The sequence below is a fragment of the Aythya fuligula genome, chromosome 3, assembly GCF_009819795.1.
Source record: "Aythya fuligula isolate bAytFul2 chromosome 3, bAytFul2.pri, whole genome shotgun sequence".
Taxonomy (NCBI): Eukaryota; Metazoa; Chordata; class Aves; order Anseriformes; family Anatidae; genus Aythya; species Aythya fuligula.
In genome coordinates, this window is record NC_045561.1 from 22,544,707 (window position 1) to 22,565,043 (window position 20,337).

General features: G+C 37.6%; 1 protein-coding gene across 2 annotated transcripts in view; it reads left to right on the forward strand.

Moving 5' to 3' along the window:
- Window positions 1–20,337, forward strand: part of CNIH3 (cornichon family AMPA receptor auxiliary protein 3) — a 42,034-nt gene that overhangs the window by 7,371 nt on the left and 14,326 nt on the right. Inside the window, exons 2-3 of one of the 2 annotated variants that reach the window (XM_032185409.1) lie at window positions 15,727–15,795; window positions 16,906–16,953. In XM_032185409.1, the coding sequence (XP_032041300.1) occupies window positions 15,727–15,795; window positions 16,906–16,953 (117 nt within the window). The remainder of the gene's footprint in view (window positions 1–15,726; window positions 15,796–16,905; window positions 16,954–20,337) is intronic. The other variant, XM_032185410.1, reaches the window with a different exon arrangement.

Consider the following 20,337-nt stretch of genomic DNA (forward strand, 5'->3'; position numbering starts at 1 on the left):
TGTGGTGTCCCCTGCAAATTTACTCCATCTATCTCATTTTCCAAGTCAGCGGTGAAGATGTCAAACAAGACTTGCTGCAGTATTGATCCCCCAGTAGCTCCTAACTGGGCAGCCCTAATGGCAGACTTCAAACCTGAGACCACTACCCTTTCAGCCTGATGGCGTAGCCAGTTTTTCACCTTGTAATCTGCCTATCCTTTCCCTGTCTCTCCTGTCTGGGTATAAAATATTTTGCGGGGACACAGCATCTCCATCTTGCTTAGTGTTTCATTGTGTGCCCACATAAACTCAAAGGAACATCAATGTACCTTGTCGTGACAGGACAAGGGTCTCTTTTCTTCACTTCCCATTGAAAAAAAAAAAAAGTTACTGTACAAGTAACTTTTTGTGCAAGGATTTATTTTAGGAATGTTGCAAAAAGTTATATTAAAAGGCACTGGAAGATCACAAAACATTTATAATGGAAGCAGGCTTTCTCTTTAAGATTCTGAAGGACTGCTGAACTTGCACCTACCATTTTGATAAAGTGAGCACATGAAGCAGAACACAGAGGTGATGAAAAAATGATGCTGTCAAGGAGTTGTTCCATAGAACTTTGCCTGGAGCTCCTCACTTATGCAATAGATCATAAAATACTTTTGCATTGTTTGTGGGTCCTTTCTTATTTCTAAGCTTTTGGAGGCTGTGTCATACTCTTACTATCAGAGCTAGATTTTATTTTATTTTTTTAATACAGCTGGAAAACTAAGCACATCATGGGAGTAACTGGAGTCCAATAACAGAAGATCTACAGTAAAATGGTGGGAATTAGTAAGTTATAGTCTTTGTAATTATCCGATAACAGTTGCTGTGCAAATGCCAGGTATTGTTGATAAAGTGCCATTTTTTTGTTGTAATGACATTTGATTTTTGAATGCATTTAAATGCCAGCCATCTTTATGCTGTGAGTCACTGTTTCAAGTGTTTGATTGTTTAGTCAATCTTCTGTTGCATTATTATTTTATCCTGTTAAGAGTTCTTGCTAAAGTTATTTGTATCACCATGTAAATATAAACTGCCTTGTACATTCACAGAACGGGTATTTATAAGGAAGCATAATGAAGACTCCATGAAGATCAATTCAACCAAAAATTAATCAAAAACATGTGCTTCAGCGTTGGTCTGCTATTACCTAAACACTATTAGATCCTTTAGAAATCTGATTTGTTGATTTTTTTTTTTTAAGTGGCAGGTGTGTTTGGATCTATGCTAAAATCTGTCCTTATCCTTACTCATGCTCTTATAATTAAACTAGTCAGTGTCACAGGAAGGTATGTGAACAGATGAGGCAAGATAATAGTGTTGCTGTTTGATTATTTTACTCTAAAAGCTTGATCCTTCTTACTGGCTGCTGTATCCCTTCCCCTTACCTTATTTCTGCAAAAACAAGTGCATTACTACTGCATCCCTTCCCCATGCCTTATTTCTTCAAACACAAACGTGTCTGGTGTGTGTGTCTGGGCTTCAGAGTTACTTCCTTTAGGTTCTGCCTGGCCTCTTTATGGGAAACAAAATCTGTGGAGATCTCGAACCTGGTCATTCCTGCCTGATGCCACCTGCTCGAAAACCTCCTATTCTCTTGTCCTGCCTCTTGGTGGTCCAACTGGGCTTCTTCTGTGCCATTTGGAGGCAGGGAATGCAGATCATCAGCACTTCTGCCTGCTACCCTGTAATAGGCTTCTTTCTGAGACAGAATTGGTAGGACCCCATGGTTGAGTAGGTAACGGTTAAGAAGAATGGTGTGGGAAGAGGGAAAGTGGATCTAAGGGAAGTAGGACTCAAGGGAGAAAGATGAAGGAAAGCTCAAAAGATGGTGTGTGTATGAGTAAGGGACAAAAAGAAGGATGATTGAAAATGCAAAATTCTTGCTTGGGGAACAATTATTTGAGAAGAGAAGAGAAGGCTGACTGAATCCAGAAGGTATGGTTGAATTCAGATGGTGGACATTTTTGGGCAGCCTGTGTAATGAGTCTTCTGTGTGGGTATGGTGTAATACATGACATGCTTGAACAGATTTATTAGCGACAGAACATGAAAAATGCATTTTGTGGGTTTTGGTGAATGTACATAAACCATTGCTGGTGAGAATGGAGAACATGACAGAGGGAAAAGAGGTAGCAGCAGCAATATGAAACCTGTGAGGAAATGCAAGAGAACTCAACATAAGGAGTGGGGGAAGATACTTCTCCCAAACAACAGTTTTTGCACAATAAATTGACACCGTTGAGGAGAAAATTGACCTGAAAAAGAGTGCGTGTAAGAAAACAAAAATCTCAACATGATGATTTATAACCATATATATGAATCCTTGAAAGTTAAGTAATACAATACATTGGAGTGGGATGATAAGATTGGAAACTTGGTAGAGACAGCAGTAGCCAACTCACAAGTCTCTCATTTATTACATTTATCTTACTCATATTAAAAAAAAAATCTTGTCTTTTGATCTCATTCTCTTACCTCCTTCTTTGCAACAAATATTTTTTCTAATCGTATGTATTCTGGTGTATTTTTCCATCTGTTTACTACCCTTTCCCTAAAATTATTCTGCAGAGACATCCTGTTTATTCCTAGCTTTGTGATTATCAGCTTTGTGCTGGTAACTAATAGAAAATGTGCTTCAGTTCCTTTCAAGAATAATTTATGAAGCAGAGCCTTGTGACTTTAACATGTCTGTTAAACTTAAATAATACGTTTCCAGGTAAAATACATGTAAACTTTTTTTTTTTTTTTTTTTTCTTCTCAGAAGAATGTGCTGTATTGATCAGTTTTGAAACTAATGGATTTATTTTTTATTTTTTATTTTTTATTTTTTGCTTAATATTATTAACAATATTTTTTGTCCCTTAAAAATGTCAAGTGTTGAGTTTCATTCACAGAATACTGCTGTTTTTTGAACTTTTTTTTTTTTTCCTTAGGCTTTCTGTTTCACTGTACTAAAAGCAGTACCAAAGTTTTAAAGTAAATGAATTGTGACAAAATACTGAAATCATAGAGGGGGTGGGGGAAACATGGCACTCTTCACCTTAAAAATTCCTCCTCCACTTGAGGTCTGTTTTGAAACGTGTACTAGCTGCAGGGAGCAAAACTATTAGCCTATTCAGAAACAGGCTCTGTACAGCTGTATTAGCATCATCTCTCCTGTACAGCTTGCTTGCTTGTCTTTCTCCTCTTAATGAACTGCAGTTTATCTGCACAAAGCTGTTTTTTTCTTTTTTTCTTTTTTGTTTGTTTGTTTTTGTTTTGTTTTTGTTTTTTCCTGTCTGAGTTTCAGCTGGTCTAGACTGAAAGTAAGGGAGTGGATTTACAATTGTGATACAAGCACAGGTAATCTCTGAACTCTGTCAGTGGGGAATAGGTGGAACGTCTTTCTCTTTCCTGAACGTGAGAGGGTTGACGCATCTCAGTTTCAGGATAGCAGGGTAACATATTTCAGTGATTGTGATGAGAAAGTCAAATCTGTGTCCAGAATCTTGTTGTTAGTAAAACTGTTTCTCCTTGCAGTTGAATGAGGTGATTTAAAAACATTTCATAGCAGTTGTAGAAATCTGTCAATAGATGCTTATCAAATCATCCTTCTGGGAACATCGTGTTCCCAACAGAATTTTGCAGCTGCTGAGTGTTTTTTTTTGTTTGTTTGTTTGTTTTTTCTCTCGGTGGTTTTGTCAAAACTAATAACAACAAATGTATTCTTAACATTCAGAAACGAGGTTTACTTTTTCAAATTGTTGTCTGCAGGGTTGCCATTATAATAACCAGTAATGCACTGAGATAGTAACTTTCCATTCAAAGTACTCAAAACTCTGCACAGTATGCTTGTATTCCTGAAGATAAATTTCTGTCTTTCTTACAACATGGAGTTTTTCTTTCTTGTACTAATACATGGACTTTCAGGTGACTGCCCAATGATTATTCTTAGTGGTTTCTCTGCACCTCTCTGCATGCTTGGAAATGTGACTTGCCATCACTGAAACAATGCTATTACTTTTGTCCATCTATATGGTTTCTAGTTTTTGTCCATCCACATAGTTTTTGTTTGTGCAGGGGAATACAGTGGTGTGACTATACAAATGCAGACCGGGATATTTGTGCATGTGCTCTTGGCAGGAGAGCCTTCTACGGATTTTTATCAATATTTAATTAGCGTAGTTGTGGTGGTTTTTACTTAGGTGGGCAGCTGAGTTCCACCACAACTGCTCTCTTGCTCCCCCTCCTCAAAGGGAAAAAGGGAGAAAAATATGATGAAAAAGGCTCAAGGGTTGAGATAAGGGCAGGGAGATCACTCAACAATTATTGTGAAGGGCAAAACAGACTCAGCATAGGGAGATTAATGAAATCTATTACCTATTACTAACAAGCTAGGTAAGTGAGAAACAACAACAACAAAACTAAAAACACCATCCATCCCATCCACTCTTTTCTGTGCCCTCCCCATAAGTAGCACAGGGGAACCAGGAATGGAGGCTGTGGTTGGTCCCTGACGCTTCATCTCCGCCACTCCTTCATGGTCCCTCTCTGCCCCTGCTCCATGTGGGTTCCTTCGCATGGGATGCCGTCCTTTCCAAACTGATCCTATGTGGACTGCTTCTCTTCAAGCACTGCTCCCACATGGCTCTGTACCACATGAGCAAACTGCTCCAGCACAGGTCCCCCACGGGTGGGCGGCAGCTCCCTCCAGATCCTTGCTCCTCCACGGGCTGCAGCTCCAGCCCGGGGCCTGCTCCTGCAGGGGCTCTCCATGGGCCGCAGCCTCCTCCAGGCCACATCCACCTGCTCCACTGGGGGCTCCTCCACCCATGGGGGGGCTGCAGCGTGGAGATCTGCTCCATGTCGGGCCTATGGGCTGCAGGGGGACAGCCTGCTCCACCAGGGACCTCTCCACATCCTGCAGGGGAACTGCTGCTGCCTGCCTGGAGCACCTCCTGCCCTCCTGCTGCACTGACCTGGGGGTCTGCAGGGTGGTTCTCACTCCTCTCTTCCAGCTGCTGTTGTGCAGCAGTTTTTTTTCCCTTTCTTAAGTGTGTTCTCACAGAGGTGCAAACAACATCCCATATCGGTTCAGCTCTGGGCAGTAGTGGGTTCCTTTGGAGCCAGCTGAAACTGGCTCTTATCTACCATGGGGCAGCTTCTGGATTCTTCTCACTGAAACCACCCATGAAGACCCCTGCTACCAAAACCTTGCCACATAAACCCACTACAATACTATAATCATGTCTCTACGTTTCCATAGGTAGATGGGAAAGCCTTTTGAATTGTGTTTGTGGAATAGAGAGTGCATGTTTTTAATTTTACATGTAGGAATTTCTATTGGAAAAGGCTTAGGATATGGCTTAAATACTTCAGAAGTTGCAGTAAGATTTTAATGACTGTTATCTTAAACATCCAGTTAGACCTTAAATAGTTTAAATTGTATTGGCCTAAATGTAATACTGCCTTACTAATGACATTTCAATAAAAAGATGAAAACTGTTTGCTCAGTTTTTATTTGTGCAGCCCTGGATAGAGCCACAAGAGCTTTGTTTGCAATAGCAATGTGTTCAGATTTCTGCATGGAGAGTTGTTTAATAGTAGCAGCATATGAAATTCAAGTTAAGTAGAGCAAAGAAATGCCATACGATTATTACTGTTAAATCTGACGAATAGAACAATTTTCCACCCTTGAGTGATTTAAAACCCTTTGCAATCTTAATCTAGAAAGGCACTGCTTAGAGCAATACAGTGCTATAGAGATGAATGACAGTATAATAATCAGCCAGAAATGCATAGTTTCACTGCTCATATGTTATTAGTCCACTGACAGTATTCTTTGTTTCCCCAATCATTTGATGTAGTGCAGAAATCTGGAGGCTCTGTTTCTTCTGCCATTGTTTCTGTAAATCATGTAATTTCCAAGTTTCATTTTTCCCCTTGTATTAAAAATGGAAATGATACTTTCCTAGCATTTAAGGCCTTCACCGCCTTGCAGGAAGATTTACAACTGCAAAGGATTATTAATTATTATCATTTATTTTTACTGATAAATGTGGTGAATCAATAAGTTTAACATTCAGAAAAATAAATGTTTTGGGGGAGAGGTATAAGAAGAAAGGATTTCCTTTCATCTCACTTTCCTCTCTGCACTCTGCTTGGCTGGAGCATTAAGATTCTCATTAAAACCAACATTTCAGATGGAGTAGTCTGGGAAGCTACTGAGTTACATGGGCAGATATGATGAAAACTAAGATTTGAGCTTTTTTTTTTTTTTTTTAAGATATTGATATTTAACAAAAGAAACAAGCAAAGAATAAAATAAGCAAATTCTTTAACAAACAAAGAATAAAATATGAAGAAAAAAAAGATAAAACTATTTGACTTTTGTGACACATTACCCATCCATTCACGCAATTTTGAATAATCATTTTAAGAAACTGCATTCTGTCACTCTCTATTAAAGGTGAGAAAAGCTCTTCATAATAACTGAAAGTCAGGAAGGTGGTTTCCACTAAAATTATACTTGACAATGCAAAGATCACTACAAATTATTTTGCTTTATGTCCTGTCCTTGCTTCATTGATCATGTAATTGCAACTTCCAGAGAGATATAAAACTCACTTTAAATAAAATTAAGATGCAGATGTGTGCCAATATGGCAACTTAAAATAGCAGGTGGGTTTGTAGCTGAGATCATACAGGGAAAGGCAGGGAACTAAATCATATGAGATAATATTGAGACATTGACTGAAATGCCCATATGGCTAACGGGGAAGCGCTGTTACAAATCTGAGAGCTCTTGCTGTGCTTCAGAGATAAGCAGTTAAAAACAGTCAAATAAAGGAAAGGTTGTCACGGATAAGCAAGTATTAAAGGTTTATTCTTTGGTACTAACATGCAATTTGAAGTTATATATCACCTATTTGGATAATATATCCATGTAAAATTACAACATTAGTAATATCTAAGCTTAACAATCTTTTTTTTTTTTTCTTTTTTTCTTTTTTTTTTTTTTTTTACTGAATATATCTACTACATTTTCAAGGTGTACATGTTTAAACTTGCACAGATTTTGTAGAATTCTGCCTACTGCAAAAAGACACAGGTGATGCATTGTTTGTGCCTGACACTGGCAGCTAAAGCTGTACTCTGAAAGCTTGTTCTACAAACTAGGAAGGCAATATTTATTAACTCCATTACTAGGTTCCTTGTCTGAAGTACAAACCCTGAAGTACAAATAGTGTAGCCATTTGGCTTGTGGAGCTTTCCCTGTTCTCCTGAATCTGAGTTTCTGTCTAAAGAATCAGATTTCATCTTATCTTTGGGTGTCTTTATCCTTAAATAAGGGATAGTGAAGTCCATAAATAGCAGTGGTGTTATATGTCAATATAAAACTCTTTCCAGTTTCTAAATAATGTATTTAATTCTTTTACTAATTCAAAAGCTACACTGACTTTTGAGACTGTTCCTGCACTTGCCATATGTAAATTCCTGCAATGTGGTTTGATACAGGGATAGAAAGCAGGTCTGCATCAGGTCTCTCCGCTCAAGCAGTTTCTAATCAAACTAAAGCTGTTAAGATCAACGCCAAGCTGGGCAGGAGTGTTGATCTGCTCAAGGGCAGGAGGGCTCTGCAGAGGGATCTGGATAGGTTGGAATGATGGGCTGAGGCCAACTGTATGAATTTTAACAAGGCCAAGTGCTGGGTCGTGCACCTGGGGCACAACAACCCCATGCAGCACTACAGGCTTGGGGCAGAATGGCTGGAAAGCTGTGCAGAGGAAAAGGATCTGGGGGTGCTGGTTGATGCTCACCTGAATGTGAGCCGGCAGTGTGCCCAGGTGGCCATGAAGGCCAGTGGCATCTTGGCTTGGTTCAGAAATAATGTGGCTCAGGGGAGACCTTATTGCTCTCTACAACTACCTCAAAGGAGGTTGTATCAAGCTGGAGGTTGGTCTCTTCTTCCAAGCAACAAGTGATAGGACTGGAGGAAATGGCCTCAAGTTGCTCCAGGGGAGGTTTAGGTTGGCTATCAGGAAAAATTTGTTCACTGTAGGGGTTGTGAGACACTGGAACAGGCTGCCCAGGGAAGTAGTTGAGTCACCATCCCTGGAAGTATTCAAAGGACATGTAGGTGCTGTGCTAAGAGGCATGGTTTAGTGGTAGACCTGGATGTGCTAGGTTGGACTTGATCCTAGAGGTCTTTTTCTAAGATCTCTAGAGAATCAAACCTGTATGATTCTATGATTCTAAGATGCAGTCATATGTGTATCAAGGAGCAGCTTTTCTTGTCTTTTTTTTTTTTTGCCACAGCTTGACTTGCAAGGTGGATTTCTCTGCCTTATGAGGCATCTTCAGATTAAATTCTTGCCGTGCTTCTCTGTTAGGGACATTTCTTCTTGGGATTCAGCCATAGACACAGTTATTTTTGGAGTCAGTCCCCACTTACATCAGCAATGGGAGAGTGTGATTTCCCTTCACCCAGAGAGTGCTTAGCCTACTGGATAGCCATGTGAAGCCTGAAAAAGGAACTTTATTTCAACATTTTAAATTTTTCTGCCACTCGTTATTGTGCTACCACACAGTTCATGGCCCTTTTCTCTTGTTCATAAGGGCCTTCCTTCTTATCATTGCTCCTAGAAGTGAAGGGTTAATAATATGGGGATAATTAGACATGTAACTTTTGTATAAAGGCTCTTGCAGAAATTTGTCAAGAAAGAGGTTTTGACTTTTGATTGATTAAATTTAGTTTCTATCAGGCAGGTGTCAGGACAAAAAGCTCCAGGTATCCAAGAGTTAATTCATTCATTTAAGGAGAAACTTGAAGTAGAGATACAGTGCCAATGTCATTTAGCTTTGTTATTAATTCTTATTCTTGTGCAAGTACTGTAATGCACAAGATTTGCATGCATATGAGTGGGTTTGTATGAATGTCAGCTAGCATGAGCTGGGATGGAGTTTTCTGCTGAATTGAAGAGCAATGTCTTTGGAATCATGCCAATTTTGATGTGAGTTCCTTCAAAATAAAACTTTCTCATTTTACTAAGTAGCTGTTGTAATGAAGCAGTCTTGGCAACTGTTTGTGTTATTTGTGAACAAATTTAATTTAGGAGAAGGTTCCCAGCTTTCACAGCAGATTTGGAAATGGTCTTCCAAAAGGAACAGTGAAAGAAGAAACCATATGCCTCCTCCCTGTTTTTAAAATAAACTTGGTGTATTTATCACTAGTATTTTATTGTGGTGTCTGCAGAAGTAGGGGGTTGAACTTGATGGCCCAGGATGTCCACTTTTTCCTGGATTCTGTTTTGAGAATTAAGTGGTAATAAATTAAAAATATTTACAATCATTGCTGTTTCAGTGTAGTACAAATGAGATACTTTAATCTAGAAAATAAGATAAAAGATTTCAGTCTCTACTAAGCAGTGTGCTTGCTTTAAAATAAATACAATAGAAAATTGAATTATGCCATATAATCTATTTTTTCTAAAACCAAAATAAATTTCAAAGCAAATGTTTAATTTTGGAGCAAGATTTTTCTTTTTGCCTTACGTCTGGAATTTCTTTGAGGATTAGTTTATTGGAAATATTGGAAATGTTTGTTCTTCTGACCGTGAGAAAATATGTAATTTTGAAAACTCAGATATTTACCCTTAGACTTCTTTTTACTAAAAATGAGGATCCTGTTGCTTGTGCTAGTCAATAAAATGCAACTGTGCAGAATCATTGATGGATGCTCTTTCTTTATGAAATAGGAGATTAGAGTAGACTTAAAACATTTCCCTGGAAGTTTTTATGGTTTCTGACTTCCATGTCTTGGTCAAACTAGGTTATGTTTTGCTTTCTGCTGCCTTAAATCCTCCAGTCCTGCAGTTTTTTCTCTAAACTCTTTATATTATACTGATATTCATTGTCACATACAGTTGTATGCTCCCCAACCCCTGAGTGTGTAACTAGTAATTAGTGAACCTGTGCTATAATATGTTTTGGATATCCCGTATATTGAAGTTTTTGTTTGCAATGAACTGTTGATTTATTGTAGATCTTTTTACACTCAAAAAGATGTCTACTGGGGGGAATGTATGAGAATAGCTTTCTAATGTGTAACACTGCACAACTCCAGCATTTTAAAGTCAATAAGCTTTAGTGTCTGGCTTGCTGAAATAGAGCTTACTATAGGTAAAACTGTAGGCATGGTGAATAATTCTGTGCTCTTCCAGTGGGTCATAGACTGAACTTGTGAACCTGAACACAATGCAATTCTGCTGCTTGCCAAAAAGCTGAAATTCTTGTTCAGATTCATTTAATGTCATGATAAGAATTGGGTGGCAAGCGTTTTTCTCTCAGTTTATAACTTTGTCAATGTCACCACTCTGTGCATCTCCCTATAGGCTCCCCATGCACATTGAGATCAAGACAGTGACAATTTCATCTCTTTCTGCACTGGTAACTGTCTGACACTCATACATTTTGTCTGTTGCTGCTTTTGGTCAACAAAATCCAACCCAGCTTGTACCAACATAGTTTAAACATGATTAAGGTTCAACACTGTAAATATGTCTATACAGCAGTTGATGGGCAGGCATGAAATGAATACAAGCACAGCATGCTCCTAAACCTGTTTGTTTGCTGTCCATGTGCTGACTCAGAGACAGCCTGGGAACTGCCTGTACGGGTGCTGTGAAAGCAGAGCAGAGGGGTAGACAAACTGTTTGAACAAGCCATCAAAGACAGTTTCTTTAGGGTAGGATTGGCAGGGTGGTAGCAAGGAAGCATATGTTAAGTGTTACTGTTCTGTTCTGTGGTTAGTGTGGTTGTCATCAAGTTCTGTTTTATTTTAACTTTTCTAAGATACCAATAAGCAATAATTTCCCACTTCTTTGCTGTCACTGAATTGAAACACACACAGCAACCCTACCCACTAGCCCCAAATATCACATTCTAAATTAAAATGTATTTCTGTAAGAGCTGAGTGATTTCAAATTCAGAGGTCATAAATCCATTCCTGCCATTAATAGGTGAACATTTTCAGTCTGACGTGTGTATAAATATAGAAAGATAACAAAATTCAGGTTCAATCATATGTACTTCATCGTCCAAAGCTGTTGTCTGGAGAGATGAGCACAGAGAGTGCAAGTAACGGAGGCACATTTTTATAAATATCATTGCAGCTGTAGGTATACTGAAACATACGATGTCATCACAATCTCATCTGTTGAGTGCGTGCTTAAACTGGGCAAACTCCTTGTTGATTTACAGTTGTAGCTATGAGATTTCCAGATGGTGTGAATCACCAGAGAATGCTACCATTAATTTTATAGACCTTTGGTTCTATTAGTTGGGTAACACCCACAAGTACATTTCTATCAACAGAAAGAAGTGCAGCTAGGCAGCGGAAGAACAAACTTCCTGTGATGTTTTGAAGTTTTGAAGTGTGGGATCATAGAGAAAATTATACAAGTTAAAAGGTAAATCAGCATCCATTGCTCATTCAGTCTCTGTCCCCTTTTTACAGTAATGATAAAAGCTGTTGGTAAACATGATACAATTTTTTATGTGATGTAGGTCTGCAAATGAACAGATTTGAAGTTTGGGGGGGTTGTTTTATTTAGGAACCCCAAGGGGAAAAAAACAAAACCAACCAACCATCCATCCAAAAATAAAATAAAATAAAATAAAATGGTCCTTATTCTCTTTCTAGCAAGCTGTATACAACATTACTATTTACTGATATAAGTAAATTTATCTTCTGTGTGCTATCAGTCCATGGTGTATGTTTCCTAAGTGCTATCCATTTGGCTTTCTGCTTAGAACCATGACTAGAGGCTGGTCATTTTTCTTTGGAACAGTCTGCTCATTGTCTGGCCTTTGGGGAGATGGGGTCACTGATGTCCACACATATGTATGTTTTGCAGTCTTTATTGCCACACTGGATCAAATTAGTTTGGATAACAAAAAGATACTGAATGGTTTATAAAATGCATTCATTTACAAAGGCTTAATGATTTGCTGTCCCTGACTGGGACCTATTACATTGTTTTCCTTGGAATGAACTGTTCTGTCAAGATACTGATGAGTGTGATGTTTTCTGAAGTGAAATGGACATTGAACACACTTGAATGCTGTTCCAGAGCATTCAGCATCTCTGATGGGCTGATGTATGGGAAGCAGGTAGCTATACTGCATCCAGAGGAAATGTAACTGGACAGCAGATTGTTTCTTTGGAGTATGGCCAGAAGTCTGCACTTCCTGGGGAAGCATTGTGAAATACTTAATAGTGGCAAGTAGTTCATTTTTTTTTCCCCTTTTTTTTCTCTGTAAGAAAAAAATGGCAACTCCAGCCACACGATTCCCTAGAACATTAAACTGCTACACAAGGTTAGTTATAACTGAAAGAGGAAGATGTTTCCTCACTGATTATATAAAGCACTCAGCAGCACAGCCCTCCCTTATCTGCTGTAACACAATACCATTTGTTGCTCAGTTGCATACTCTACGGTGAGCAACCACCAATCTTAATAATCTACAACTTTGTTTCCATCATTTCTTATCTGCACTTTTAAAAATCCAGCATGAGAGGGAAATTGAAAAACTCAACCAACCACCATCAACAAAAAAATTGGGGAGTTTCTTTATATTCCTTCTAATTGGAGCCTTCATAATATTACACTTCAAAACTTTTCACTATGACTGAGAAACAGAAATGCACTTTCTCATGAATGAAAGGAGATATCTTCACGTAAGCACTGGATTTCCAGTCCTTTGGGTTTAACAAAATACAAACTATTATGGAACCTTTATGGAGATAAAATATTAAGAGTTTGAGAGGATTTATTTCTGTCTACCTCCTTCCAGAGAGATGCTGAAACTTTTTCTGAAGAAACTTTCATACCATCCTGTGTGCTTGGTACAAGTCCTCAGTCTATTTCTTGCAGTGTAATAGAAATCTATCTCAAAATTGTTGTAACTGGCAGTCATCCCAAGAGGATGCCTGTGAGACTATTGTATTTAGGCCCGCTGTTTCCATGAAAACAATGTGCTTAATTGTTTCAGATTCATTTCAGTGCACTTAGATATTATGCCATCACAACACAAAATTAACTGCTTGGTAGCAAATAAGGGCATGAAGCTGCAACAGGGGAGGTTGAGGATGGATGTTAGGAAAAGGTTCTTCACGGAGAGGGTGGCTTGGCACTGGAACAAGCTCCCCAGGGAAGCAGTTGTGGCACTGAGCCTAACAGAATTCAAGAAGCATTTGGACAATGCTCTCAGACATATTGTCTGATTTTTGGGTGGTCCTGTGTGGAGCCAGAAGTTGCACTTGATGATCCTTGTGGGTCTCTTCCAATTCAAGATATTCTATGAAAGTAGTAGTAGAAAGAGTAGATTTTATTTTGTCTACAGAGCTGTGGATGCTGGGGGAGAGAAAGACGGGGTAAGAGAGATAGCTGAGGAAATCTAAACACATAGTATATTTGAGGCTAATCTCTTTTCCAAACTGTTATTTAGGATTTCTCCAAGACTTCTCTTAGCTGCATTAGCTAGCTCAACAGAGCCCTACCTTAATGATTCTGTCTTTCAAAGTGACCTAATTCTTCTCCATCTAAACGTGTTCCAGTGTTATCCTCAAACCTTTGTGCTCAGCAAATCTTTAAAGGCTTTCCTGGTCTTCCCTTAGAGTAGAGTTCTTCTCATGATTCCAAAATTTCCAGTTCTCCAAGTTATTGTCTCATACCAGTCTTCACTATGGCATGAGCTGGCTCCATACTGTCTGTTGTTTTACTATTATCTCAAACTCCTTATTGCTGTTACTGACTACCAAAAGGAAGAGCACAGCAAATTCACTATTTTTTTTTTATTATTATTACTATTTCAAGAAAATTTTAGCTCACTTCTGTGTTTTTAACACCTGCCATTATTGTACATTATTAAAAATAAAGTTGTCACTCAAAGCTCCTAATAGTTTTCTGTCTTCAAGGCACATCTGTAAGTACTGGTGCAGTTAGACAAAGAGAATTTAAGGGATCCCAAAGTAAATCAGTGAACAGAGTCAGCTCTCTTACCTGTTACAAGAACATCCTTCTTCCTTTATATTGATGCAGCCAGTGCTGACGTTGATATCCAATTATGAACACAACCATGTGTCTGACTTGCATGGTCTTTACCCTCTTAACAATTGACCCATTCCTTATTCCCTTATTCCCAACCTTATCCCTCACAGTTGTACTGTAACCCTCTCACAATCTGTTATTTGCTCTTTCACCTTAGTCTAAACAGCTCATTGCAGACCTAATCCCTAACTTGTGGAGATACTGCATCCATGGGGAGAAACACTTCACTTATAATCATGCTTTTATAGTTCCCTTGGTTTATTCTGGCACTTTGACTTGTCATGGTTGAATAAATTGAATTTTGTAGTGTGCTCTTAGAAAATGCCACACTCTTGATTTTAAATGTGCTTCAGAATGATGAATGCAGCATTAGAGTGCGATGCAGAGTAGTAGTTAGATTTGTGGATTGTAGCTCTAGGTTTTATCCTCAAACCTCTCGGCAGATTATTAGCAGAATCATTTGTAGACTTCCTGTTTTGTATGCAGTTCATACCTGTAAAATGAACGTGTTTTAACTATACAGCGGGTCTGTGTTGATACCCACTTGGTTATTGTTTGAACAGCGACGCAGCAGGTACACTGTAATATGTCACAGAATGGCTGTTGCACTCATATACTAATTACCTGACTACTACCTTGTACTCCTCTCATATTTTTACTGGGTACAAATACTTTCCTGGGTTGTAAATTGTCTGACAAGGAATCACTTTGATTGTGTGTTTATGTAGTCCTTATCACCGTGAGCTTTCGTTCCTTGAGTGAAGCCATCAGAATCAAAGGTATTTCTAGAATACAAACATGAAATGAAGTTAAGAACATGCTTTGAGATCTTTGAATTAAATATGCTGAGGGCTATTACGGCTATTTTATTTCTAAGAAAGCATCATGAAACTTTACTATTTTTATGGGCAATTTTATCTGCTGTGTTTTAAAAGCAGGCAGTAATTACCAGTGTACCTAAATCCATCAGCTCATGAATGAAACTAAAGGACCTGAGCAAAAGACCTCTCTCTGTTAATGATATTTGAGGCAAATGTTCTAAGACCCACTGGAATTTAGGAAGGACATGTTTTGCTCTAGAGTAGTTTACCTTCTATTCTAGAGGAATACGCTTGCAAACATATAGCTTAATTCTGAATTAATGTCTGAAGTAGGTTTAATAACTTTTTTAAAAGGATCTGTTGTGCATGCATTAAACCTGGAATAGTGCATCTGATGCTTCACTGTGTGTTAAGAAGCTAGTGACTATTTCCATCAAGCATGGAGATGTATTTGTAAAATAGTTTTACATCTTTTGAAAGTTTGAGAAAGAATTCCAGCTGATGAGAAGGAAGATGGGAAGGAAGAAACCCGGAAAACAATAATGCTGAAAGGGATACAGATGTGGTTTTACAGAAAGACAGAAGGATTGATGGATTTTAGGTTTCATATTTAGAAGTATCCCACGTTTTGTTTTAACTGTTTCCGAAAGGAGTGTATTAGGACTCTAGGTTCCCTAATTTTCTCAGGAAATGGCAGGAAGGGAGGCAACACATCTAACTAGCCTCTAGCAGAAAAATAAGCATTTGTATTAACATTCATTACAATGTTTGAAAAAATTGTTTTTCAGATAATTGCCTTTGATGAGCTACGGACAGACTTCAAAAGCCCTATAGATCAATGCAACCCAGTCCACGCAGTAAGTACATCCAGTGATGTGCTAAGCAACAGCTACTAAAGATGGGTAGGTGCACTGAGCTATCAAAGTATGAGTGTGGAAGGGAACGTAAAGCCTGTTGTGAAGACAGTTGTAGTTTGGAAAATTGATTTATTGGGCTAGTCTTAGGAAAACAGAAGCTTTTTATGCTAATAGCTTTCCTTTTTGCTGAAGAAGGCAAAAGAAAAAATATTTGGAAGTTCAATTATCTCCTACCTTAGAAGTCCTCCATCAGATAACCCTGCTGGAATAAACATTCCTACATTTTCACATGCTCTCATAACTTAGTATGACTGACTGAACTTTGTTCCCACCATTTCCTCCCTTCCTTACTATCTTGTTGCCTTGGAAAAGGGCCCTTGACCCTTAAAGGAGTGGCCACTGTCCTTCTACATACCCTCATGATTAACCCCAGTTATGCAGAGAGAAATCTGATTTTACTAGTGAATTTCTCATTATAAGCCATTTAAAGAAGATCGTACTTTGACTTGTTTTCTTTCTGTGGATCAAGCTTAGAGCATCTTTTGACTCAAAGTACTTAATTACAGTTACTTTTAGTGTTTATGAATAAATCTGTTGTTTAAAGTGATATTTCTAGGACATTATGGGTATTATTCACTAATGGGTTAAATTATAATAGCACATGTTGCTCAGACACACTATTAGTGATAGTGGAAGTGCAGCTATATCAGCTTTTCAGTTTTTTTTTCATTCAGACTTATCTCAAAACTAGAGGCTGGTTACGTGAAAATGCAAGGCCGAGTCTCTGTGTTGTAGATTGGCTCCAGTCACAAATGTTGACTTCAAAAAAAAAGTTGAAGCCTCTGACTCAAGGCTAACATAGACATGAACCTCCTTTTTATACTGCTGTTTTCAGTAACAGATGACAAAATAACATTGGAACTTAGAAATGAGTAGATCCTTTGACTTGCATGCAGTACATTAGAAGTGAATACTGTTGGTTCAGATTAATAACATGTTGCTTCCCTGCAACCAAAAAATATGATTTTGACCCCTTGTACTTGTAATATATTGTCTTTAACTTATAACACTACCTAATCTTCCACCTTTTTCCCCACTTTTTCTTGACAGAGAGAGCGACTGAGAAATATTGAGCGTATTTGCTTCCTCCTGCGAAAAGTGAGTGTAAAATAGTCTAGGATTTGTGAACTGCATGAGAATTAAAGCCAACGAGTGGTTATCTACATTCATTTGCTCTTTGAATAATTCTCATTCTCTGTTGAAAGGTTCAGTTCTACTGCAGAATTGGAAGTCATGATGACCTTGTTAGAATGGAGTAAGACAAATTATAAAAAGTTGACATAGTAGAGGATTCCTAGATAAGAAATAAATCCCGAGAACGTCTGCCCATTAGTTTTGGAACATGCTTTTGGATGGTGGTGAATCATTTTGCAGTTGCAGCTTAAGGTGCTTATAGCCCTATCATTTGATTTATAGTGTTGTAATACAGGCATTAGATATTTTATTTTATTTTTTTTTGAACAGGGGCTTGGTATTTAATAAATTAAATATTTTATTACCTACATATTTAATAATTACATTTTTTATTTGGCTGAATTTAAAAGTTGATACACCATTTATTTTAATTTGGCCAGAGATGATGAGTGCCTCAGTTTCTGAGAGCTGAAGGAGCTGATAAATTGTAGGATTGATGTGGTCAGGTTACATCTTTCCTCTGTAGATTGAAAGGGGGCTTTCTTAAACACTCATTGTTCTCCTGACTCTGTACCAATGAAGTCAAAATAATCGTAGTTCCAAAATATTTCACTTTATATATTAAAGTTTCTCTAAATTGCCTTCACCAGAATAGTAATGGAGCCATCTAAATCATTCAGCATTTTTGCTTAACAAAGGTCATCACTGAAGTACAGACTGCTGACTGCATCCTAATCAAGCTAAGAACTAAATTCAGATGTGTTTTTAATAAGCCGAGGGCCCCGTCCTTAGAAGCTTTTGGAAAACCAGTGCTAGGAAATACTCACCTGGGATGACCCAAAGATCTAGTTGTGACCACACTCAGAATGCAGGAAATGACTCAGATCAGTCAGAACCTGAGACAGATCTGTTTGGCACCATTATGAGCAAGCCACATTTAAGAACTTAGCATGGTTAAGACACTAGGGATGTGAAAAGAAGAGAAAATACACTTATCACCAATAGCGTTCCATTTTGTCATATTGGCAGCCAGCCATTTGCAAGCTGTGTCACAGTTTATCTGACATAAAGAAACTGGTGAGTGGTAATGTATTAATATATGTGAGCCCATGGGAGTGCCTTGCCTTCATCAGTATTTAATTAATATTGAGACTCAGCCTTCTTGTGAACAGCAAAATGGAGCATTTTGTCTAATTACAGATTCTGTATTCAAAAGGGATTGGCTGCTTCTGGTTCTCATATTTTGTTAATTCAGTGTCTTCAAAGTTCTTTGGGGATACATTTGTTTTAATTGAGAGATGATATGAAAGAAGAAGGTGGTGGAATAACTACAGAGATTTGTAGTCTTTAAAACTGACAGTCACTAAAAATAGCTTTAGACTATGTAGCATAAAGTATTCACTGTTGGGGATAAATTCTGGCAAAAACGGTGAATAATTGAGTGTTGTATAGATACAGGAAGACAGCAGTTAAGATGCTATCTACAAGCACTAAATATATCCCTCATTATAAAATTGTGTGGCTTTAGGTTTGTTTCTCCTTCTATGAAAAAGCAACATATCTTTTTTCCTCTGTCACAAAGTCAGATAATTATTTTAAATGGCTTTGGGAATAGTGTTATATTACTATTTATGACATTAGAACTTAATGATGAAGATCTGTTGTAAATTTTTAAAAAAAGAGGTTATAGGTAGGTTATAAAAATACGTTCAGTTTCATTATAGCCTGGTTTTAGAAGGGGCTCATTGGAATTACTAAATAGGGGTACAATATGCCATACAAATGATACTAATGAGTTTAAGGATGGATTTTTTGTTTTATCTCCAAAATACTTGGAGAAGATTATTAACAAACTGTGACCAGGTACTTGATATGTTACCAGATACTGTATAATTTAGTTACATTTTCCATATTTATTTATATATATTATATATATTTATATATATATATATTTTTGTGGTGGTGTCTTTTTTTTTTTTTTTTTTTTCCTTTGTTGGGGGGGGGGAGGTTCGTCCTGAAGGAGTGAGTGGAAGGGAGCAAATTCATCAAGAAATCTAATGATAGACAAGCTGATATTAATCTCAAAGATGTTTCAGATGAACTTCAACTGTCAAGAAAAAATAAAAAACAGCAGACAAAAAATATGCAAGGACAACTTTTGAATAACAAAACTTACAGCTTGTTCAATACTCCATTACTAGCATGAGTAACAACAAGAGTGGAATGTAAATCAGTAGCTGGGTATTTAAAAATAAAAATATCTTCACCTAATGCCTTTTGAAGCAAGTACTATTATTTTAGTCAGGAGGCTGATAACTGCCAATGCTTGGTCTCTTCTAGTACCTCTGTCACATTTCTAGTAGAGCTGGATCTAGGGTACTAGTGGTGGAAATGTATCATGTACATGTTGTGGTGTTTACTAGACACAATTCTGTTTTTTACAGCTTTGCAAAAATAAAATTATAGAATTTTAGAATTATAGATTTCTAAATTATAAATTATAAATTATAGAATTATATTTAGAATTTTAGAAATGTAGAATTTAGAATTATAGGTTGGAAAAGACCTATATCCTTCACCAATATTATATATAAAAAGACCAATATCCTTCATGCAGTGAGGGGCCCAAAACTGAACACAGTAATTGAGGTGCAGTCTCACCAGCACCATGTACAAGAGGACAGACATTCCCCTTGTCCTGTTGACCATACTATTTCTGATGCAGGCCTGGATGCCATTGGCCTTCTTGATCTTCTGGGCCCACTGCTGGCTCATGTTCAGCTTGGCAGTCAACCAGCATCTATCTTTTCAATTTATATTCCATAGTATACTCCCTAGTACGTATCACAATCATCTTTCACTGTATTTACAGGTTTTGATTATTTATCAAAACCAATGTTACCTTAAAGAGCAATTACAGAAAGCATTCAATTCAGACTGAGATACAGTAAGTAAAAAGTAAAACTTAGTGAGCATAATATATAATTCCAAACACTTGGGTCTCTGTGTACAATTTATTTAGGTATGCTTTCATATGTAAGTATTCTGTTTAAAACAAAAAGTCAACGTAAATGTATGAAAATAGAAGTAATTCAGAGGCATAAGTAATCAGATTCTTGAATGGTTATGAGCTTAATATAGATTAACTGTACTTGGAGCATGTCAAAGAAGACAAAACTTGATGCTCTGACTGTGTCATGCACGTTTGTCAGTATCGAATGCACATAATCAGATCTTGAAAAAATTAAAACAAATTGTTCTGTGAAACTTTGAGTTCTCTGGAGCAGGTAAGAGGAAACAAGGTTTGTATCTGGTTTTAGTATTTTCTTAATGAATGAAAACATAATT